This window comes from Stenella coeruleoalba, assembly GCF_951394435.1.
Source record: "Stenella coeruleoalba genome assembly, chromosome: 13".
Classification (NCBI taxonomy): domain Eukaryota; kingdom Metazoa; phylum Chordata; class Mammalia; order Artiodactyla; family Delphinidae; genus Stenella; species Stenella coeruleoalba.
Window position 1 is genome coordinate 32,063,376 of NC_137159.1, and position 25,184 is coordinate 32,088,559.

A 25,184-nucleotide genomic window follows, 5' to 3' on the forward strand; every position below is an offset into this window, starting at 1 on the left:
GGGGAGAGGAAGGAATGGGGAGTGACTGCTTAATGGGTACGGGGTTTCTTTTCAGGATAATGAACATATTCTGGAATTACACAGTGGCTATGGTTGTACAACTGTGAGTATATTAGACATTACTGAATTGTACTATTTGAAAGGGTGAATTTTAGGATATGTGAATTATAGCTCAATTTTAAAAAAGAAAAAACTTAAGGTCAATGAATAGTTTGATAAACTTATTCTGTTCCCTTTTTTTGCTTTTTTTTTTTTTGGAAATGTGAACACATAGTTTTGCGATGACCTCAATAAAGATCACCTATCAACCACTGTATCTGAAAATGAGACATCTGTATATTCACCATGTGCTCTGGTCACCTAAGACTTTTGTGTAAAATTAGTGGTATTTCCATCTTGAGAGTTAGCTTCAGTTTGCTCTCCTATTAAATGCTACTGTAACATGTAACATCTAAAATATAATATAGAGCTGGATGTGTATTAAGTGCTTTCTGATGCCTAAATTACTCTAAGCTTTTTATTTTATAGCTATTTACTTATAAGAATTTTAGTGAGGTATAACTGACATACAGTAAGTTGTATGTAAAGTGTATAATTCGATAAGTTTTGACATAGGTATACAATCATGGGGTGATACCACAATAAAGATGGTGAACACACCCACCACCCTCAGAAGTTTCCACGTGCCCCTTCGTAATCTCTTCCTCCTGCCCTGCCCCACACCATGCGACCACTGATCTGCTCTCTGTTGTTGTAGATTAGTTTGCACTCTCTAGAATTTTATGCAAATGGAATCATATAGTAAGTATTTTTTTTTTTGGTCTGGCTTTTTTTTACTGAGCATAATTATTTTAAGATTCATCCATAATTATTTTGAGGTTTATACATAGTCTATTTCTTTTTATTGCTGACTATTATTCATTGTATGAAAACCACAGTTTTATCCATTCATGTGTTGATGAACATTGGAGTTGTTCACAGTCTCTGGCTCTTAAAAATAGAGCAGTTATAAACATTTATGTACAAGTCTGTGCCAGGACATAGATTTTATTTTTTTCCCCTTGGGTAAGCACCTAGGAGTAGAACAGCTAGGTCATGTGGTTAGTGTATAATGTTTTGAGAGACTGTCAGAACTGTTTTCCAAAGTGATTGTACCATTTTACATTTCCACCAACAGTGTATGAGAGCCCCTCCTTCAAATAGAAATATCTTTTAATGAAAACGAAGACCAAGGAGAGGATTAAACAATTGATTCAGAAGAGGTGCCTATGGGCCAACATGAGCTCTTTGAAAAACAGTGAAAAGTGAAAGAAATGAAACCACTTTTTGATGTTGCTTAAATGTGTCTGGTTTAAGCATCTAATTTCCAAATGGTAAACATGCCACCTACAAGTACCTTCCTTTGTGCTCACTTACCCAATTTTAGTACGAACAATGGGAAACAACAGAGTAGGAATAATACAATTGCTTCTGAAATGACAATGTAAGGCGCTAATGATAATCTCCTTCCATTTCTGGAGGAAAAGAACTTTAAATGTAGAGCAGTTGGCAGGTTGCACACTTAATTCCAATTAGTTCCTTCCTGGAGTATTTGCTTACATAAAACACTGTGAGCTATTCAAGTCTGAGGCCAACATTGTGGGACCAGAGGAAAATTGAGCTTAGACAAGACGATGCATTTCCTAAAGAGGCGCTGAACTAGGCAGGGCCAATCTAACAATGGATCAATTTTCCTAATTACACAGAGGCTAATCTGCAAAAACATTTAATTAGGAACTTTAAAAAAGAGTCTGTATTAGAAGGGAAGCAGAATTATTTAAATGCAGGTAATGTCAAAGGTGCTATAAAGTCTCTCCACAGAGCAGGTGACCTCCTACATGTTTTAGAACAGGAACTGGAAATACAGTGGCATAAGCACCATTGTAAACGGCAACCATATGCTTGACCTGGGTATTGGGATAATGGGGAGTGGTGGAGAGTATGGTGAACTGGAAAGAGTACACGCTTCTTTTAAAGGGAAGTTATTCAGTCTCTAATAATCGTTATCTTGCAATAAGTACAGGCCCAATGTTACTAGATCTGATTTTTCAATACAAGACAAAAATCTGAATTTTTAGGTGCAATCAGACTTTTAAATGTTAGCAATAATTTTTTTTTTTTAATTGCAGTGTGAGTCAAAAAGAACATATGTGCAGACCAGACAGGGCTTGTTGGCTGCCAGCTTATAACCTCTGGCAGTGGAGGAGTTTTGGGATGGCTCTCTCTCCAAATAGTTTCACTCATGACATTGATTGAAATTCTTTCTGATAGGGCAGAGGCTTACCTCCTCTTCGCATTAAGATTTCCTGTTAAAATGCAAAATAGTTCCAAGTATACTTTTTTCTTTAGCCATTAAACAAATAATCAGCCATTAATATCTTAGCTGAATTTGAATTAAGTCTTTAGAAACTTAAAGTTATAAAGGAGACCCAAAAAGGGTTTCTCTGTATAGCACGTGGTTACAGATGGCCATTCTGCTGTTGCTCACGTAATTCTGGGGGTGGAAAGTTGAGAGCATCTACTCCATTGTTGGAAAGCTTCAGTTGTAAAAGTTGCGTGTGTTAAGCTAAAACCCGCCTCCTTGAATTCCTCCCCAATCTCTCCATGGTGGTCTCCTGAAGCTATTTGTAGTAAGCCTAATTATTCCTTTCTGCATGGGAATTCTCCAAATATCCTTGTGAGTGTCTCAATTCTTTGTCTAAATCTCTGTGGTCACTCTGGTCCTTCCTCATCCCACAAGCATCTCATTAGCACCTCTTTGAGCAGATCTCTGCTATAGTGCTTCACGCGTGGTTTCGTAATTTGTGCGAACACATGACTATCTCCTAGAGCAGACTGTGAGTTTCATGGGGGGTTGGGACCAAGCACGCATGTTGGTACTCAAATCTTTTCATATTGCTTGGTACATAGTAGACATTAAGAAGTGATGGAAAGAAAGAAGGAAGGGAGGGAAGAAGGAAGGAAGGAAGGAAGGAAGGGAGGAAGGAAGGAAGGGAGGAAGGAAGGAAGCAAGGGAGGAAAGAATCAGTGACTGGAGTCTTGGAAGCTTGACTATCCTGTGTTCTCCTGTAAATGGACCTTGAGAGCTTGTTCGGAGGTTGTAGCAGGGGAGCACAGCTACTTGTACATCCTTGACTGAAGAATGGACCCTGCTGAGGAAGGTCATCCTCTTCCACTGAGCATGCAGCTTCAGGAGGGATACACATGGGAGGCAGGAAGGGGACACCTGCCTAGCCAGCCAGATCAGCTGAGTCAACCCTGGCTCTCAATGGGGTGACAGATGTTGCAGCTGGGCTGCCCTCACATCCTGAATGAATTATTAATATGGTTTCCAGTTCCATCACCACTACTACTAGGAACATGCCTTTGTCAATGCCATTTTTAAAATATGGGACTTGGAACCATGGTCTGAACTTGGAATAGTGGAGCATGGTATTAGCTCTCTTGCCCTGGACACTGGATGGCTATTGATGCGCTCTAAGATTGCATCAGCCTTTTTTTTGTCAGAGGCATTCTTGTTGGCTCTCAAGATATCTATGCTTCTCCTCGCTTTTTCTTTTTCTTTGCAGGAACTGTTACTAAGTCAGGTTTCTCTAAACCTGCTTGTACGTGAAACTGACGATTGGCAAGTTCAGCATCTTATATTTGTCCCATTAAATTTCACCCTATTATTTGCAGCCCAACACAGAAAGATCTGTGTTGGATCTCAGTTTTACTGTCCACCCAGTGCATTATCTCACTGCCTGTCTCAGAGCTCTGTTTGCTGTCAGAACCATGGCTGTTGCTGAGTTGTTGGTGAGAGCCAGCTGAGATCCCTGTCTTGGGAGAATGCAGTCATCAGCATAGCGTGTCTTAAGTGGATAGGCCAGGGTGGGGCTCCACAGCAGGGGCTGCTCTGGGGGCCAGGGAAGGGAAGTAATTCAGAGAGTGAGGGGAGGAAGCAGAGAGGAAAGGTTTTTGATGAAAGCAAGTTCTATCTTCTTCACAGATCTGTCTAGGGCTTAGTCTCAACATTATACTTTACAAATATGAACAGTATTTCCTTGTTCACGTTCTCCTCCAGTACGTATTGAGTTAATGAATCATTTCGCAGCTACTCTGAACTCTACCAAGGCTTCCCCAATTTTCTTTCAGTAGAGAAACATACAGGCATGTTTTTCTCATCTAGGTGTGAGATTATCAACATCATGATTCTCATATTGACCTTCAATCCTTATTAAAGTGATACTGATGATAATAATGTCACCTCGCTTTGTTGTAACAGTTTATGCTTTTTAAAGCACTTTCACATAAATCCCTGGCCCTGGCTCCTCGCAGTGGCCTAATGAAAATCACACAGGGGGTATGCTTAGGTCTACTTGACAGGAGTTCACAGCCCTGGACACTGAAATGGCCTCCAATGCTTCATGAAAGCCATGCTTACTCCAGGGAATGATCAGCGACAGACCTTTAAGGGCATCCTTGGAAGAACTTTTGGTGTAAGGATATCTTGTGAAAGTTTTATTTTCTTCTTAGTAAACTTATTCTCTAATCTACATGTTTTAATCCTAATGATTCTAATTCAAGAGAGGTGGGAGCTTGCTTTTTCAAAACCTAGGCTAGGTCCCATCACTGTGTCTTGTATTAATTTTTTTATAAGAAATAAAGGAAATGGAAGGGATGGATTGGGAGTTTGGGGTTAGCGGATGCAAACTAGTATATGTAGAATGGATATAGAACAAGGTCCTACTGTATAGCACAGGGAACTATATTCAATATTGTGTGATAAACCATAATGGAAAAGAATATAAAAAAGAATGTATATATGTAGTTATAACTGAATCAATTTTCTGTACAGCAGAAATTAACACAACATTGTAAATCAACTACATGTCAATTAGAAAAAAGAAATAAAATAAATAGAATTGGATAGTTTACTCTGATACAGGAAACTACTGTTTGTCCATAAAATATGGGATATTGCACATAAGCCAGAGATTTTAAAAATATTTAAAGAAAGATTCTTTGGATTGGATTTACCAGAGATTTGTCTATTTTATTGGTTCTACCAAAGAAACAGCTCCTGGGATAATTAAGCAGTGGAATTGTTTTAATTTGTTTAAGTTTATTAATGCTTTTAAATATTTTTTCTTATATTTTCCTTAGCTTTAAAAATATCTTTTATTTATTTATTTTTCTTTTCCATTACATAAGAAACATACTGAAAACTATGAATTTGCTAGGATCAGATCTTGTGGACCCTGGTATTTCTGTGCCGTATTCATTACGTTTATATATGTGGTCTTTTTATTGTCTTGAACACCTCAGTGGTAAGTAAAGGAGATTTTGGTTTACTAATCTTTGATTCAAGAATTATTTAAGAAGATACTCAATCCGAGTGATTGAAATTTGGTGGGCTTTGGGGGCCTTGTTCTGTCTTTGGCTATTTCTAATTCTGCTTCATTTAAAATAGTTCAAAGTTCTGATAACTTCTTGAGATTAGGTGAAATCTTATAATTAAGATTAGGTGAAACCCTTATAATTAGTTAATAAGGGTCGAATGAGCAAAAATCGGTACATTGTATGAATCAAGACATTTGGTCAACATTTATTGACCACCTATTAAGTACCATGGACTCTGTTAGGCAATGGGAAGTGGAGAGAAATAAGATTCCTTCTCTGTCCCCAAGAACCCTACAGGAGGGGAACTGATTATGCTAGTGAATTAACAGAAGCTGTATTCATTGTCTTTAGATGTTCTGATTCAGTACAAGGTTGCAAAACATCCAGTAGGATTGCTAAACTGCAAGTCTGGGGTTTTTCTTCATGAATGAGATAACTGCACAATTAAGGAACTCCCCTGTTTTCTAATTGCTTTAAAGTAAAGGAGTTATAAAAATTGTGGAGACAGATTTACCTTGAAGCTAATGAACCCTAGTTAAGCCTCCTGGCACTGGGCTCATGTGGTCATATGCTTTTGTAAATTTGCAAAGGTAAGATTTTTCAATTCCTTTTCTTAAGAATGTTCTCCTGGACCTGTCTTTGCGGCAACCACATTTGTTCCTGCCATCTGTGTTACCAGGTAGCAGTGTATTTAAAGGTCAATAGATAATCTTTGTTGATTGCTTTTCTTCAGGAAATTTACACGTCTCTGAATAGTCAGTCTCCAAGTACTGCTAACAACTTTAAACGTTTACATATATACTTAGTGTTTTGTTGTTGGCACATACTAGTCACTACATCTAACTCCTTGAAAAGTGTTTCAACTATTCTAAAATAGAGCCAAGAAACTGGAATGGAATCCTCAAGGAATTACCTCATTTATACCAATAAAATATGCCATAAAGAATAAAACTGTACAGTGTTTGAAAAAGCTTGAAAGTCCTTCCTCACTCCTTATGGGGTTGCATGATATATTTTCTATGACAAATTAATAATTGGCATTTGGGGGCTTCCCTGGTGGCGCAGTGGTTGGGGGTCTGCCTGCCGATGCAGGGGACGCGGGTTCGTGCCCCGGTCCGGGAGGATCCCACATGCCGCGGAGCGGCTGGGCCCGTGAGCCATGGCCGCTGAGCCTGCGTGTCCGGAGCCTGTGCTCCGCGACGGGAGAGGCCATGGCGGGGGGAGGCCCGCGTACGGTAAAAAAATAATAATAATAATTGGCACTTGGTATTTTAGGAGACTAGAAAGGCAATGTTAACAGTGAACTCTCAACGGTGAAATACTACAGGTCCTGGAGCACAGGAACTCATGGAGAGAAAGTTTATCCTTTTTGTATCACCAGCACTTACCACAGTGCCTGGTATTCAGTAGGTGCCTAACAGTACTTTTTAAATAAGAGTGATGGGAAACCTGTCAGGAATTATACAAAGAGAGCCAGAATGGTTGAAATTTTAGGCAGTCCATTATAATACAAAACAACAGTAAGAACGTGATTTTGATCAGTTAGAGAAAATACTGTGACTCAGAGAAGGCTGACTCTTTGTATAAGTGGAGGCTTGCTGTATTAATGATAAAATTATAATGGCCTTTTACTGGGATAATTGGCGTGGCCTATATCAACATTTTGTGAGGAATTGTGGATTAAGCAATTAATTATGATCAACATATTAATTACGGAGAGAGGTTCCGCACTGATTAAATAATTAAAAATACCAACATTTCAGAGGTGGCCTATGATCACTGTGATAGCCGCCATGAGGATGTAGGGTTAGACTCCACTTGTATCCAGAGAGGGGTACTGATGGTGATGTGTGGGAATCCAGTATTTCTGTGATACTCCCAAATTAGTTCCCATGAAAGGAGAGAATTTAGATAGGCTTTTCCAAACTTTCAAAAAACTGGCATGTTGATTCCTTATTCCCTTTTTTCCCTAGAAGCAAATTTATTCAGCAGTTTCTACTCCTCTTTTTCCCCCTCCCCTTTCCTGCCCCACCTCCCTTCTTCTCTACTGATGAAGTAAACATGTGACTTGAATTCAAAATCTCATTATTTGTGTGACAGCGATTAGCATTTAATTTCAATTTACCTCCTGCACATATGGTGGATGGTTCAGCTGCTAGAATTTCGATGCAGGACTTCTTCAAAATCTAGGAGGAGAGGAAATCAAAAAAGTCAAAGCACAGCTTATTTTGTTAAAACAGGAAAGTGGGGTTTGCTTTTAGCTACCAGGATAGGAAGGCTCAGGGACATTATGTTGTAGTGGGTGGGTAAGTGGAGGATAACATTTTCACTAGTATCATTAATATCAAGCATTTAGTGAGCCAGCACTGTGCTAGATGCTTCCGGGTATCCCCAAAATCCATAGGAATTATTCATTCATTTGATCTTTAGGCAGATATTTATTGAGTCTATGATACACCAGTCCTAGTTATAGAGAGGTTTAACATCTAGTTGAGGAAATGGGACCTACACTTGAAAAGAAAAATAACAATGGCCCAGCCTATGTGGTAGGTGCCAGGGTGAAGCGGCAGACGGTAGGAGCTACAGAGTTCATGGGGGAAATCACTGAGGGCTGCTACATGGGGAAGGGCTTCCTGGAAGAGGTGGGTACTGAGGGTAGGACTCAGTCAGGTGGGGAGGAGTAAGTTAGGGGAAGGTTAAGGTCCAAGCAGGGAGTGGCATTTGCAAAGATGAGAAACTAGAAATACATAGACCTCTTTAGCTGGAACAAAGGAGCTGGAACAGTAGAAAAACGAGTGATAATAGATAAGCTGGAGAAGCAGGATGGAGATGGCCAGCCCTCTAGAGGGGATACATGTTCAGATTACTCAGAGTTCCCTTCTAGTTAGAGAAGTGGAAATGTTGCAGGAGAAGGAGGGCTTTGAAGGCAGCTTGTTGTGCCTCGCTCTTTAGGAGGACCTTACTTGCATGGAACTGTAGTCTTCCGCCCAAGTGAGTCTTGTAGGGTTGAGTGGAGAGTCTGGAGGACCCCACGACTGCATAGGGAATTAATAATGAAGGCTTCTTCTGGCAAAAGCAGGGTACCTGACTGGTAGGGTTCAAGCTTTTCTCCACCATTTATGAATGCCGTCTCTTATTGCACAATGATTCTAAAATTTCGACCAAGCATTTTAAACAAGTATAGGACACTGAGTTAATTTACCAAGCAAAGGCAGTATCTTTATTTGGGCTTTACTTAATTTGGAAATTGAGATGGTTCAGAGGCCTGAAGGAAACTCTCTCTCTATTTATGAAAGGGGCATTTGTTAAAGGAATTAAGAGTGAAGTAAAATGTAAAGTCCATAAAAGAAAACAGCATCTTTTAGCATTGGGAAACACCCATTTACTTGTATGGATGTATGCATTTATATAGGCTTCTTTGTTCCAGCTTAAGTGACGCACACACCACAAGATACAATCAAATAAAATACAATAAATTCAACAGGGGAGGAAATGGATTAAAGGGAAAATAAGGGGAAGATGAAGTAAGGAGTGAGAATAGCATAGAAAAATACATTTTTTGATTACGTATTATTAAGAGCTTATTTCCTTGCTAGGAGCAGCTCATGAATTTAGTTCTAAGCTTTCTAGTAGCAAATGAGAAGGGCAGACAATATTTATGAGATTCTCGATCTGAAGAATGAAAACAAACCAGTTTCTCAGAAGAGATAATATTTACCCATTCCAGAGAGAAATCTGGGCGTCCTCATAGAGAAGCATTGTGAAAGGAAGTGAACGACATGCTTGAGAAAATTGTTCTCTGATGTACAGATGACAGAACATTCAAATGCAGTCATTGAAACAGGCTCCCTCACAACCATGGGTCTTAGGTAATTCTCTATACCTGAGAGTAATAAGAAGCAGCACAGTCCTCCCTATCTTCAGGAGGATTGGTCCAGGACCCCCGCGGACAGCAAAATCAGAGGATGCTCATGTCCCTTATATAAAATGGCGGAGTATTTGCATATAACCTACACGCATTCTTCCATATACTTTAAATGATCTCCGGACTGCTTATAATACATAATACAATGGAAATGCTAATGTAAATATTTACCAGCACGAAGCAAATTCAAGTTCTGCTTTTTGGAACTTTCTGGATTTTTTCCTCCAATATTTTTGATCCCCAGTTGGCTGAATCTGCAGATGTGGAACCCACGGATACAGAGGGCAGCCTGTATTTCTTTTTCTTGACAATTCTAAAATCCAGATTTCCAGCTGACATTTTTTTCCTGCCATTATTTCTGATTCTTTTACAATGTAAAGGCATTTTCGTATTTTGATTCCTCTATCTGTTTTCAGCTTCTACCTCATTCCACAGTCAAAGCAGTTTGTTCCTTTTTGTCAGTGTTTGCCTTATTTCTTCTCCCTCTGGCTTACCCAGTCACCGTCCATCTCGAACATAGGTGCAGCCTCAGTTCTCCCTGGTCCCCAAGGATCTGCCATCACCTCTGAGCCCTTCACTGACATTCTGACTGGGGATCAGGGACCCCAAGGATGTATCCTGGACATCCATGTTTTGCTTCTGGCTTTTCCATCCTGCCTTTCCAGTGGTCAATTGGTCCTTCAGATGCAGCAGCATCCTAGGACTGGGGCTTGCCAAAATCTTCACCCAGATCCTTGCCAGTGACTCATACCCCAGTGCCCTATCTGAGCTGTGATGACAGTCGACTCCCCTCTCCCCCCAGTTTGCTGCCATTGGGCTCCTCCTGGCTGAAGGGCCACCTTAGCTACTGGTTGCCATAACTCAGAGAGGCAGGCACGCCCTTCAACATGTCTTCAGGCATAAATCTCTTAATAGGCCACATTGGGAGATCCAGAATTAACCCATATGGAGAACTTTATTAAACAGTGACATTAGAACGACACAAAGCTTTGTTTATGTTTTAAATAAAATTCCTCTGTCTCCTTTTATAAATCACTTTATCATCTACAACTAAAGATTTCAACAGTCCAAGAATGAAAATTGGGCTATCCCATCTATCCTGTCTCCATTCCCCAAACTCCATCAAAACACATAAATGAAATCTTCACCCATGTTAAGTTCCTGACTTTGAAGCAACATTTTTTTTTTTTAAAGTGACTCAGCCCTTGTAGTGTTGTTGTTTGGGAAGGTCACCACTCTTTTTTTTAAATTTATTTTATTGATTTATTTATTTTTGGCTGTGTTGGGTCTTTGTTGCTGCGAACGGGTTTTCTCTAGTTGCGGTGAGCAGGGGCTACTCTTCGCTGTTGCGAGCGGGGGCTACTGTTTGTTGCGGTGCACGGGCTTCTCATTGCGGTGGCTTCTCTTGTTGCGGAGCACGGGCTCTAGGTGCACGGGCTCCAGAGCACAGGCTCAGTAGTTGTGGCGCATGGGTCCAGCTGCTCCGCGGCATGTGGGGTCCTCCCGGGCCAGGGCTTGAACCCATGTCACCTGCACTGGCAGGCGGATTCTTAACCACTGAGCCACCAGGGAAGCCCGTGAAGCAACATTTTTGAACCAACCCTAACACTTAGCCAGGGGTGAGTAAAGGAAACACCCGTGAATCTCTGACCGCAAAGACACACTTACAGGTTTTGTCATAATAAACACATGCTGTATTATTCTCTCAAAGTGTCTGCAATTAGCTGATAAATCTAAGGAGTGTATAAAGGGCCAAAAAATTTCAGCCAAGGGCTGTGATTCAATCCAGTAAAAACACAGCTTTCCCAATCTTAACTTAAAACATCTGGAAGGGAGGCACTGCAGCCAATGGAGTAAAATTTATCAGTGAGGGGCATGGGCAGGACTTGTCTGGGACTGTAGCTTCTATGAGTTAGAAATGTCTGGTTTCAAAAGGTAGGAAGTCACAATGGCATGGGGTGGATTTGGGGGGTTCCTTTGGTTATTAGCAGCCCAGACTGTACAGTAATCAGTCTGTCCGAACTTCAGCAGACAGCAGATCAGCCTAGGGACTGGAGGCTGCATGGGGGTGGGGAGGCAGAGGATCCCTCCCCGACCTGGGCACTGGTAGCCATGGAGAAGGTAGAGACACAGCACTGGGAGATGGATGAAGGGAAATCACTAGACCGAGTGGAAAGAATTCACACAGGGTTGGGGCGACGTCAGAGGTGATAGTCTAACTGACCTCTGATGGAGACTGGCTAAGACTACCACATGCCTCAAGCATGATCCAATGTGAGGAGTTGGGTCCTGGTCTTGCCCCTGGTCCTGTACTTACCTGACCTGTGGTCCTTGACAAGTCCTTTAACTAGTCTGAACCCCAATTCTGGGAAACAGTTTAACATACTAATAGTTTAGTATTAAACTAAATTGGAGTCGAATTGCTTGAGTCAACTCACTCATGAGCACTGTGACCTTGGGCAAGTTCCATAACCTCTCTGAGTCTCTGTTTCCTCATCTGTAATAGTGGGATAAGAACAGCGCCGACTGCATGAGATTGTTCAGTTGGGAAGATTAAATGAGATAATATAGGCAGACTCCATAGCACAGGGCCTGGAAGTCCTCAAATAATGGTAGTTTTAATCTTAAGAACCTGGGCTCTGGAGACAGAAAAAATAGATTTGGGCTTTAAATAGATTTATGTCCAAATACAAGCCCTATCACTTACTGGACATGAGGATTTGGATAAGTTATTAAACTTCTGAATCTCAGTTTCTTTTTCTGTAAAATGAGAACAAGAAAAACACCTCAAAGGTCTGTCTGGTGGTAAAATGAGTAATAGACATGAATGCAGAGATATTTAGTTTGTAAAATCAATAGAACTTAGGTGGTAAAATTCATATTGGATTAGAGAGTGAGGAAAAGAGTGAGATTAAGGAAAACTGACAAGGTTTTTGTTTTATAGACAGAACTAGACAGATGGGATTGGTCAACAAATAGTATTTAACAACCTTGGGCCATCAGCCAAAAGTGCCCTTCATGAAAACAAGAAACCAAGAAATGTGCTCAGAACAACCTTAGTAGTAAAGCACTTAGTAGGATGTCTGACACATATTCGGTTCTCAAACAATGGTAGCTGTGACTGTTACCGCTGTTATTATTGCTACTACTGCTATTACTCTCGGGCAAAGATGGTTAGCTCATATCTGCTTCTATCCTATCACCCACCACTGGCCCTTTGCTAAGTCCTATTTGCTGAAAATGCCTGAAAGATGGCTAATAATATTTTCCTGCTACCTTTTGGGCAGATTTCAAAAAGAAGATATATGGGTAAGCATGTTTGAAATCTGCAAAGAACTCTATTGTAAGTACATGAGTTGTTACTGGTAGTGACACTCCTGCACACCTCATGAGAGTGTTGGGGGAGTAAAAGAGGCAGCAGGTGTAAAAGAACTTTGCCAAGTAATAAGGGCTGCTTAATAGACTTAAACTGAAATCGGACTTCCCTGGTGGCACAGTGGATAAGAATCCGCCTGCCAGTGCAGGGGACGCTGGTTCAAGCCCTGGTCCAGGAAGATCCCACATGCCACGGAGCAACTAAGCCCGTGTGCCACAACTACTGAGCCTGTGCGCCACAGCTACTGAGCCCGCGTGCCACAACTACTGAAGCCAGTGCACCTAGACCCCGTGCTCCACAACAAGAGAAGCCACCGCAATGAGAAGCCCGCGCACAGCAACGACGAGTAGCCCCAGCTCGCCGCAACTAGAGAAAGCCTGCGCGCAGCAACGAAGACCCGACACAGCCAAAAATCAATAAATAAATTTATTAAAAAGAAAAAGTGAAATCCATTGTGAACCAGTCCAGGTTGTATATAAAACTTATATATATATATATATATATATATATATATATATATATATTCTAAAAATCTAAAGTCCTTTTTCATAAAGTTCAGAGTTTACGCAGAGATTTCTCAAGAATACTTAAAGATTGTGAATATTTGCATAGAGTTGTTAAGAATCCCTCCCTTACCATAAGCATACCTAATATTTCCCCCCCTAACTGCTCTGCCTCCTTCCCTAATAAAGTATCGGTCTTCATTTACTTGGCCACTTCCTGCTGGAAGACTTTTTGTGTTAATACAAGACCAGTTTCCTTTATCCATTCATAGTATCGGGTCCTTTTCCTTCCACATATCTAGGCAGCATGTTTCTTAGTGTCTTACTTGTTGTGAAGGGTACATTCTGCTTCAAAGATGTCTGGAGCTTGAAGTAGGCTGGCCCACGGGTGGTTAACTATCTATTGCCCAATTACATCTCTCTAGTTCTCTAAGACGAAAACCTAGGAGTTTTCCTTAACCTCACTCTCCCAGTCACCCTCCAAATCCAGTATGGATTTTGTGACCTAAGTCTACCAATGAAATATTTCTGTATTAATTCACATTTTAGTATAAATTGCTAAGAGGACTCACTGTGGTTTATAATTATATATTTATCTTTTTGATTGTTTGGTCATTGTCTATCTTCCTCAGACTATAACCTCTATAAAGGCAAGGAGATTTGTTTTTATCCACCACTGTACCCACAAGGCCTAATCTAGCACATAGTAGGCACTAAATAAACACTTATTGAATAAATAAATGGCACACTTTCTGCATGGCTTCATTAACTGACATTTTAGTATATTATGTATCAGTCTTTCTTTTTCCCTGTAAATATAATCTTTTATTACATTAATCTTTTCTGGTCTTTTAAATTAAATTAAATTTTAAATCTTTTAAATTAATCTTTTATAGTCTTTTGAATACAAGGCTATGTTCAGCGTCTTGTAACATCTCCCTCTTCTTATCAAGTCTTTGGGGACTGCCTTCCCAGGAGGCCTACTTCAACACCTCCATCTTTTTAAATGGCTTATCTTTTTAAACAATGACGTTGTAGATGTATCATGTTCCCATGTCTAAGGTCTAGATGGGCCTGCTGTGTAAAAGGCCTTGACCCCTTTATTTGGGAAAAATGTAAAAGTATATGTTTGGGGGGTGGGGCGCAGGGTCCCAGGTACACTAATATAGCTTATGGCAGAATACACATTGGGTAAGCCTGCAGGCTATTGCTTTTACAAAAGGCCAGGGAGCTCGGGACCCAAAACTGGCTCACCCATGCCTTCAGGACTGCCAATGTTGCCCCCATGAATTTTGAAACTATTTGGTCTCTAATAAAATTTTGAAAAAAAAAAAAAGATAGTCACCTTTCCTAAGTAAAATGCACTCTGCACTTAAAATCAATAGACATATCTATTATTAACTATGGACATTATCCTAGATTCATATCCAGTTCTACAGAATCTGAATTTAAAATAAAAATTTACTATCACACACACATCTTTCTGGGATTCATATATGATTTTATGTTACAGTCATACATTATACCAAATAAATATTGCAACATGCAAGAAAGACATTCTTAAGAAGTTACTGAATTTTAGATAATAAAGCCCATCCTCAAAACATACAAGAATTTTTGTCTGGAGGGGGGCACCCAGCTCACTTAAATAAATGCTACTCTTCTCTCAGTTAGTTTCACACTCAACGAGAGTCTGGTGTGAAGAAGCACAGGACAAACAAGGTTCTGAAACCGAGGAAATTCATTTTTATTCCGTGAAACCACTTTCCTCTCCTGTTTTCAGAAGGAAAGCTCAGATAACTGTGAATTCCGAGACGTGGTTTATTTAGTAAGAGAAGCTTGCTGATCTGCTGAATACTGGCAAAGTCAGTGGCCCTCCTTGGGAGCTAAACCCTGCAGCGTTTCACTGGGTTTTGTTCTAAATTCTGCTCTTGCTTTTACAATGAGTCTTAACAGATTCCTAGATATAGGAGAAGGAGCTGGAGGGGTGTGGGGTGACCTGAGGATTAACTGAACATACCCCTCTGCAATCTTTGTAGCCTATTCAAGCAATGGGACTTTTTAAATTACATTTGGACTATTTCATAAGCCAAATAGAAAAAATAGCTTAGTTGAAATGCCTGGCCCGAATGCCTGCAAAGTCTGAGTCTAATTAAAGACTGCTGAGGCAAATGATTTTTTAAAAAGATTTTCTGCCCACTACAGAAACAACAATTGATTCTATTTATGTTTCCAGGCCTGCTAATGTGAATGGGGCACAAAATGCCATCTTTTATAGATATGGTCCTGGAAAAGAGGGTGGGGGAAGGACTAACGGGCTTTTACAAGAAACGGAGCCACAGAACTGCCCACTTGTGGTGCAGTGCAGGTCCGAACACTCTGCAGTCCTCTGCCCTGCTTTACAATGAACACATATGCACAGCCCGGCATATAAATGCACTGGACACCACGGGGAATACGACAAAGGGGGCGGTCTCTGTGACTGCACAATTCAGCATCTGACCAGGGGGAAAGGCACGTGCCAAACAAGTGATGCCAACAATTAGTGCCACTGGAGTTCAAGGCAGGGAGAGTTCAAGGTGTAGGAGAGACCAGGGCAGGCTCCTCAGAGAAGAGAGGACAGGAGCATAGCCTTGAAGTTGAGACAGAACTCGAGAAGGCATTCAGATGGGGCAAAGGAGGAGAGAGTGGTTTCTTCCGATCACAAATTAGGATGGTTTCTTCCAAACACAAATAAGGCTGATTAAGAGAAGGGCTGTTGCTGAAACGGGCCTTCCCCTCTGCTAGCCCTGGAAAGAGAGTTGGTTCAGTAAAGTCAGGTACTTTCCAGGACTATAGGAATGTGATTCAGACTTTGATTTGAGGAAAACCCTTAGCAGCTCCTCGTGGGGTCTTGGAAGAGTAGATGGGAGGGAAGCAAGGAAGATGGGCTTTGCCTTTGTCAAAGCTTCACCAGGGCTGGATCAGGGGCTCCATTTCTTTCACCTTCCCATGATTCACCTTCCCATGAGTGGAAGGGAGAAATCAGCACAGGACATGGTTTTCATAAATAAAATAAATATATATACACCATGGAATAGATTCATTCCTCAGTTTCAGTAATTTTAAAGCTTCCTTGATAACAGGATGTTTGTGCCAAAACTTGCAAGAAATCCTTGCAAATATGGTCATGTTTGCCCAATACTTGTTTATTGTTGATCAGACATGTAGAAAGCTCTAGGCGCTGACTCACCCTCGCATTAATAGGAAGCCCTACGCAGGCTTAAATATTTATTGTAGGGAAATGCTCCTAGATGGAGATGGCTTGGTGCCAGTGACTGGGTTCTCCTTCTCAGAGACAGTGTGCCTGGTTCCAGGTACCGCCCTTCATTGCACAAGAAGTGGGGACAGCTGGGAGGAGTTGGCATCACGGTAACCAGGCCAAGTGTTGGGATTCAAAGCTGCAGACCCATTTCAGGGTTATCCAAACCCAGCTTTCATGTAGGTTCCCATTTCACTGCCTGCAGCACTTTTGAAAAGGCAAACAAAGACCCAGGAGCCTCGCTGGACCTTTGCTTCATATTTTCACTTGAGGGCTGGCGCTACATTCACCAGTTGTGGTCGATGGAAATTCCCCGAGGAAGCCACAATAAGGAAAGGCAAAAGCATAGTTTCTTCCTTTACAGTTTTACTGGCTTAAAGGGCTCCAATCTTCCAACCATCCAAATTTTGTCTTATTTTATCAACCAAGTTCTGCAAAAGCAAGAAGGAATTCTGTCTTCCGAGGTAGAGTCCTGAGCGAGTGTGGAAGGGAAGACGTTCCTTTCAGCCTGTGTCAAGTCGCCAGCTTCTCATGATGATGGAATTTCATCCATTGAGCAGAAACTGAGATTTCTCCGAGGCACTCTCCACCTAATAGTAAGCGGCAAAGAGCTCTCCTGCCCACCACCCGTGGTACCCTCAGATCAGAGAACCCACCTGGGTTCTGGTCTTGCCTTTGCTATAACTGTGTGAACTGTGTCAAGTCATTTCACGTTTTTGGTCTTCAGGGTCCCCTTCTCTGAAATGGAGCTGCTTCCTGGCCTACCCACATCGTTCACTAGAGCACTATGGTCACCTTGTCATGGACCTTAGAGACAGAGCTGAGTCTATTCCGGATCACCGCCCACTGCTGTGTAGTCTTGGACAAGTTAGCTAATCTCTCTGTCCTTAGAGTATGCGCTTCTCTAGAAGGAGTAATAATATCTACATTAAATGGTGGTGGTGAGAATTTGATGAGATGACTATGTAAAGTGATTTTCACAGGGTCTAGCGCCTAAGAATTCACTAAATGATGACTTTTCTTATTTTTACCTTCCTAAGGAAATAGAGGTGGGAGAAAGCCTGGGCTCTGGAGTCATGGAACTGGGTTCCAACCCTGATCTTGCCATTAGAGCTGTGTGCTCTTGTGCAGGGTATCTGAGCCTCAGTTTCTTCATCTGTAAAATGGGAATATTTCCCTCCTAGGGCTGTTGTGATTTTTAACTAGGATAATATTAAATGGGAAAAAGGAACAATGTTTGGCCCCCAAATAAGTTATCTACAGGCATTGATTTCTTTCTGCCTTTTTCCTATGTCCCACTGATGGGAGACTAAAATGGAAAACAAGTGAAGGCACTTTGAAAAATAACATGTTATGCAAATCTGAAACATAAGTACTTCCTCCTTAAAGTAGAGAGGATTGAGGAACAGTAAAAAGACCAAAACACAGGAATCAGATCGAGGAAGCAGAGAATCCGGGGACTTGATGTATCCATGCCTTGAATAATCAGCTTCTGATAATCCAATGGCGATTTTCCACTTCCTCAGACATTCACAGCCCAGTATTGTGGAAACAGCAGGCTCTCTGGACCCAGACTTCCCTCTTCCACCATTATGAGTGGGCAGACTTGGGGCAGTTTATCTAACTGCCCGCACCTCAGTTTCCTCACCTGTAAAATGGGGATATTAAGGCCCTCTTCAGAGAGTGGTTGTGGAAATGCTTAACAGAGGAGCTGGTAGAAAGAAGATGCTCAGTAAATCATAGTAATGTTTCTTCTTCTTCACAGGCCTCATGACTACTTGTCCTGAGTGTTTATTTATTCATTAACCAAAGGGGAGCTGGGTAAAGCGCCATGACCTCTAGATTCCCTGAGAGTCTTGACTGCAAGCATGATTGTTCCATTGTCAGGCTTTGTATATGGTACGTTTGCCCACTGCCCTTACAGTAAAATAGCAGAGTTTTCAAGGCTGCTCATGATTTAGCCGTTGCTTGCTGCTTCCTTCATCTTCTGTCATTTTCCACCCAAGCCCTACTCTTCTTTCATTCTGTTATACACCATCTTAGGGTTCTGGTCTGATAAGAATGTTGTATCCATGCTCTTTCGATGAACAACTCTATTTCACCTTCAGCTTATCTCTGCACAGGGGCCTGAGGTCTTTTCCAACTTTACTCTTAATCTCAGTCATATGTTACTTCTTATATACCATGTGTCACATAATTATACATATTTATTTATTGACTTGTTTTTATGTGTCCCTCCCACCAGACTATAAGCTCCACCAGGATAGGGTGTCTACCTGCTTACTTATAACCAAATGGTCAGAGTCTACCATAAAACGTTTTCAATGAGTATTAGAGGAATGAATAAATATTAGTCCCTGCATCTTGATTGGGGATTTAAAAATAAGGTCACTAGTAAGAGGTACGACTACCATGTATAAAATAAATAAGCTACAAGGATATATTGTACAGCACAGGAAATATAGCAAATAATGTATAACCTTAAATGGAGTATAATCTATAAAAATATTGAATCGTTATGCTGTACAGCTGAAACTTCTATTGCAGATCAACTACACCTCAATAATAAAGGAAGGTCACCATGGGTCTAAAACTTCATGAACTATTTGAGCTCTTGAACGCTGCTCTGCACTCCTATTTTGGATAATTAAGCCCAGTCCTACTTTATTATGAGAAAATAACCAGCTACAAAACAACGTCCATGGGAGAAAGCTGGAGAGATGCTTTAGATGGCGGGGGTGGTGGGGAGGGGGGAGGAAACAAGAGCTTTCTTTTCAGTATCCAGAAGGAGAAATGAACCTACTTCTTAAAATTAGTTAACCAACTTTCAGGCCATAATTATTTCTGTCTGAGTTGAGAAAGACGAGTTGTGCTGTGCTTGTCCCTGTTTTCCTGTCCAGGCAAATGAATTAACAACTGCGATAAACATGGGTTTCGAGTATTGGAAGGATGGAAACCGCTAGCATAAATCCCAGATGAAAGCTCACAAGAATGCTATCATTCGGCTAAAAATTTGGAGTCTCAAATTATTTTTTCCCCCTTTTGGAAGACTGTTTCACTAAAATTTCTTAAACATCTTTGGGGTGATTTCCATTGGGGGTAGGGAGAGTTTTACAAACATCTGGGTTCGTGTTGAGCTTGGGTGAGTTGCTAAGGTTGAAATATTCAAGGACAACAACAATTTATGCAGATTAAAAAATACTCAAATTATTTGGGTAGGAACCAACTGTTAAATAATGTGGCACATGGCTCATAAGAACCTTTGAACAGGTAAGAGCTGTCCCTGTTGGAACCCAGCCATCTGAAGAAAGGACTTCTGCAGTAGCCTCATGCCTGGGTTCCTGCCTCTGGGCCTCCCCAGTCTCCTTTCTCTATATAGGGACACTGCCATCAGATTCTCTTCTTAAATATTACTTGTTAGACGTTCAAAATGTTTCAGTGATTACACTAATTTGGAGTCAAAGTTCCTTCAAGGCTCCCATCAATCTGCTTCTAACCCAATGTCTCAGCTTATTTCCCATTACTCCTGACTCCTTTATCCAAACTCTCCCACTAGACAGATAGGTATTATTATTGTCTTAAAAATATGCTTGCTCTTTTCCAGTCTTTGGGCTGAGGTCATGCCATCTCTTCTCTGGTGCTACCCATCACCCATCCTCTACCCCAGTTTCTCATGAAGGCTCCGGTCCAGAACAGTCCGCCTCTGAGCTGCCACAGGATTCATGGTCAGGCCCCAATCCTGCTGTTAACTGTCTATCTAAATCACTATTTGGGTGTTGTTTCACCTGGTTATTACATTTCTTGTCGCTTATACTGTCAAGTACGCCACACTGACCCCAGAACTTATTTACAGTAGGGGTCCCTCACCTGAGGATCCATAATTGGCACTGATAACTTCTCTATCCTTTCAATAATTTGCACTTTCTGGTTAAGACGGTTTCAGTGTGTTTCTGTTCCTTGCAAACACATCTTAAAGAAGATGACTGTCACGTGGACATATTTAGGATAGGATCTCTCAACTTGGGGTGGGATTATTTTTCACAGTTCTGAAAACGTAAGGTCACATCTATCAATATTGTGAAAGTACAACACCTGGGGCACTGATTAAAACGTGCAGATTTAAAAGATGCAGTTTCATAGGCTCCATCACATACTGACTGTGAGATAGAAGCTCCTGGGGATAGGGCCTGGGAATGGGTATTGCAAACAAGATTCCCCAGGTGATTTTTATGCATATGCAAGAAAATTTAGAGGGTGAGGAGGGAAGCTGACACCAAGGTTTCTCATATGATGGTGAAGGGTCATGGAAGAGGAATTAATTCATATGTCTTGAGGACTGATTATGTGCCTGGAAAAATATTAGGTATTTTCACTAGTGTTATCTCTTGTAATCCTCAGACAAGTCTACGACATGTGTCTCATCATTAATCCCTTATACAAATATGGAACTAAGCGAAATACCTCATCTAAGGATCTATAAATGGTAAGCTGTTGGGTCAGCCTTTCAACTCTGGGCTGACCAGCTCCAAAGTTCCTACTTCTTACTCTGCTTTCCACTCTGCTGGGCTTCTAAGCAAACCTTGGAGGGAGGGGGAGGGAGCATGAGGCACATCCAGGTTGGAGGTTTCCTAGGTCAGTCTGCGGGAGCTGGGCAGATCCCAAGCTCCTGATGGGTAAACCTGGCTTAAGACCCCACTGACATCTTAAGCGGACAGTGATCCTCTGAGCACTGAATCTGCATCCTGGACCCCAAGTCTGAAGCCTCGTGAGCTCCAACTGGAGAGACCACTGTCTGTCTGCCTGGTCCCCAAACCTAAAGATGGAGGCTTCAGCAACCCTGGACTTTATTATAGGAGGAGCACACACACAGGCCTTCTGGTTGAGGCTTCAAAGACTCGCATCCTCCAATATTCCAGCTGGACCAAGGGCCTAGCCTGGGGATGGATGGTAGAAAAGAGAGGCCCAGGAAGCCAGGTCCTGTTCACTGATAGGAAAGGGATGATAAAAAACCAGGATGGGATGAAAAAGAGGGCTGGTGACGGTGCAAACTCTGGGGAACGTTGAAACCCTCATATTTTACAATGAGGGTGAAATATCGCTCAGCCATGAAAAAGAATGAAAGAATGCCATCTGCAGCAACATGGATGGACCTAGAGATGGTCATACTAAGCGAAGTAAGCCAGACAAAGACAAATATCATATGATATCACTTATATGTGGAATCTAAAACAATGATATAAATGAGCTTATTTACAAAACAGAAATAGACCCACAGACATAGAAAACAAACTTCTGGTTACCAAAGGGGATAGCAGGGGAAGGTATAAATTAGGAGTTTGGGATTAGCAGATACACACTACTATACATAAAATAGATAACCAACAAGGACCTACTGTATAGCACAGGGAACTATACTCAATACCTTATAATAACCTACAAGGGAAAAGAATCTGAGAATCTGGAAAAGAATATATGTGTGTGTGTGTGTGTGTGCATGTATGTGTGTAACTGAATCACTTTGCTGTACACCTGAAACTAACACAACATTGTAAATCAACTATTAAAAAAAAAACACCAAAAAACCAAAGGGCCACAAAAAAAAGAAAAAGAAAAAAAAAAGAATCTATGTTGTGACTCCAGGTAAGTTCCATTCATGAAATGAATAAAAGTTTAATATAAAAAAAAAGAAACCTTCCTATTTGGGGATTATAGATCTAATGCAGTGGTTCCATTAAAATCACCTGGGAAGATCTTAAAAATCCTGTTCAGATAATCATCAATGGGCAGCCAAGATAGAAAACCACTGGTCGAAAGTGCCTCTGACGGCCAAGCGATCTAGGCTGAGCCTGTAATGTTCAGAAAGCAGCTTGCGTTCAGTCACAGTTGGGAAAGCTGAGGTCGGTCAAGTGCACGGCATCAGCTGCAGTCCTTCCAGTATGAGAACTGCCTGAAGTTTGGCTCGCTGCCAGAGCAAGTTTCCTTTCCATTTTTAATTTTCCATTGTAGGGTAAAGAATTGGCACAGGAGAATGAGAAAAGAAACATGTGTGAACGGCAGGATGGAGACGTGAAACACGACAGATATAAAGATATACAAAGAAATGTAGAAGAACACCAGCCTTAGTGAGATGGAACTGGGGTATCTACAGCAGGTCAGGGGGCAGAAAGTGCCCGGGTATCCATTCTCAGAGGAAGTGCTCTACTCACTGAGTGGATGATGCCTTGCAGGGCCTGGAAGCCATCATTTACCGGAAACACGTGGTCCTTACTGTCTGCGATCCGGGCCAGCTGAGGACACAGCAAACGCACAAGGAGATGTGTCAGGCTTGCACGTGGAGAACTGAGGAAAGCCACTGGGTCCAGGGGCCTCCATCTCCTTTTAAAACCCACAGGAACTTGAGGGCTTGCCTGGGCTCAGGGACCTCACTGAGAAGCCCTCAGTCATAATGAGATTTCCAGGGGACTTACTCTGGAGCGGGTCCGGAGGGTCGGTTCCAGCTTTTACATTTGTTTTAATACTTGTCTCCTTGGGACCAGCGGTAAGATTGCCCAGCTAGATGAACATTTGGCCTGGGTTGATGTATTTATGGATTTGGGGGCAGGCCATTGGCTTCTTTTTCTCCCATTCAACCACATTTCTGTTGGCAACTATATTCGAATCAAACAGACTCAAGTTTCCTTTCAAAGCAACTTTAAAAATAAATTCAAGCTTTGGTGTTGGGCAAGCCCAATGAATGGGGACCCTTATCTTTCACCGAAACTTCTCATTGAGGAAAGGACCCTTGCGATTGGTTTGGTTGCTTTGTGGAGCCGAGGACTGGAGAAAGGAGAAACTGATCTGCAGAGATTTTCTACTCCCAGACTCTGTCTAGTGCTGTGGTTGCCACAGTCAGTCAGTGCCAGGATTTTTACTGATTGTAAAAGTAATACACAATCATTGGGAAATTTCAAAAAACCAGGAGTGTTCAAATAAAAAGAAAAAAGTTATTAATAATTCATCTGTCCATCCATCCATCCATCATCTTTCTATTACTGTTAATTTGATATGGTTTTTCAGACTTTTCCTATACAAATACACACATTTCATTTTAAAAAGTACACTCATACTATCCCCATACTGTTTTGTAACCCTATTTTATTCATTTAACAACATATCCTGAACTTTGTCAATGTTATTAGAACAAAAAGAAACTATGAAGTACATGGAAGTACATCTATTTAGGTTGCTAACACATTTTTACAATTTGCTTATTGTGAACACTTGGACAGACTTTTTTTGCCCACTGGCCAATTATTTCCATTTTGGGGCATATTGAAATGCATTGAACCTTTAATGAGAAAAAAGGGATGTTTGCCATTTAAATAAGAAAATCAGATTTATCAAATTAAATTAAAAAAAAAAAACCAACAAGTTTTCCAAGTTAATTTCGATCTATTTTGACCTCCTGGCAATTTAACATGTACTAAGAAAGTCAACCAAAAAAGATGCTGCCTGGATGGTCTGCATTGAAGACCCTCAAGCACATTAGCAAATAAGTTCACATCCCTCACACATCCAATAATTCCCTCCCTGCTTAGCATTTCTGGAAAAATCATCCATCTAATGGGTATTTATGCTGCTGATGCACCCTCTGCACCGACTGCATGTTTTCTATCACTCACAAGCTGAGTATGCTCCCATACCTGAGGAAATCCATGCTCATACCTGTGTTTCATTGAAATCCTTCACACCCACACAGTAAACGATCGCACCAAGATCTCGGGATCTGTTAGCCTGGGCCAATGAAAGAAAAGACATTTAGAGAGAGAAGCAGTGGCAAATGTACTCCTTTTGGATCACCCAGCCTAACTGCAGTGATCAGGTGTTTACTGAGCACCTACTATATGCCAGGTACCACAAGGGAGAGGGCAATCCCTGTCCCCAAAGAGCCAATTCTCCAGTGAACATCACATTCTAATGCAATATGGTGGATGTGAGGGGAGTGATTAGTCTAATGGGAAGTGTTGAGGAAGATCCATAGAAGTAGAGTCTTGATGAGAAGCTTTGAATGACGAGGGGAGGAAAAGGATACTGTAGGCTAAGATACATCATATTAAATATTCTGGGGAAATGATTATCTTTTCTATTCCTCTGATGGATTTTTATTGACATACGTTCTTCCTTTGTAGTGACAGCGTGCTCTATCGGAAAGGATGTGACCTTTGGAATCCAACATACCTGGGTTTGACACTTGGCTTTTCTCTGTAAAGTACTTTGGACATTAAATGAGAAAATAAATGCAGAGCTCCTCACATGAGGCGTAGAACAATGCAGATACTCATCAATGTCAGCACCTTCATGAATATGGCCTTTTTTATTCCCAAAGAAGACACTGGGTCAATGGCATGGGATTTAAGGTCCATATGTGAGTGGGTGAACCCACGACTTTATCTACAAGTAAGTATTGAGAGGGCAACCTAATGAATAATATCCAGATTTTGGCTTGATTTTAATATCTGATTTATTACAGGCTCTTCCAGGTTCTTCGTTTCAGAAGAGAAAACAAAAATTGGAAATCCTTGGTATATACAGTAGAAACTTAATAAATCATTGACAGTAAACATACAGTAGGTGCTCAATATATGCATATTGATTTGAATCGCACCCCATTTCCCCCTC

The 25,184-nt window shown here is 41.2% G+C and overlaps 1 protein-coding gene across 1 annotated transcript in view; it reads right to left on the reverse strand.

Annotated features, from left to right (window-relative positions):
• Positions 1-25,184, reverse strand: part of ANTXR1 (ANTXR cell adhesion molecule 1) — a 246,169-nt gene that overhangs the window by 158,853 nt on the left and 62,132 nt on the right. Inside the window, exons 7-9 of the mRNA XM_079940437.1 lie at positions 24,231-24,299; positions 22,733-22,813; positions 7,547-7,607 (exon numbers count right to left, since the gene is read on the reverse strand). Coding sequence (XP_079796563.1) covers positions 7,547-7,607; positions 22,733-22,813; positions 24,231-24,299 — 211 coding nt within the window. The remainder of the gene's footprint in view (positions 1-7,546; positions 7,608-22,732; positions 22,814-24,230; positions 24,300-25,184) is intronic.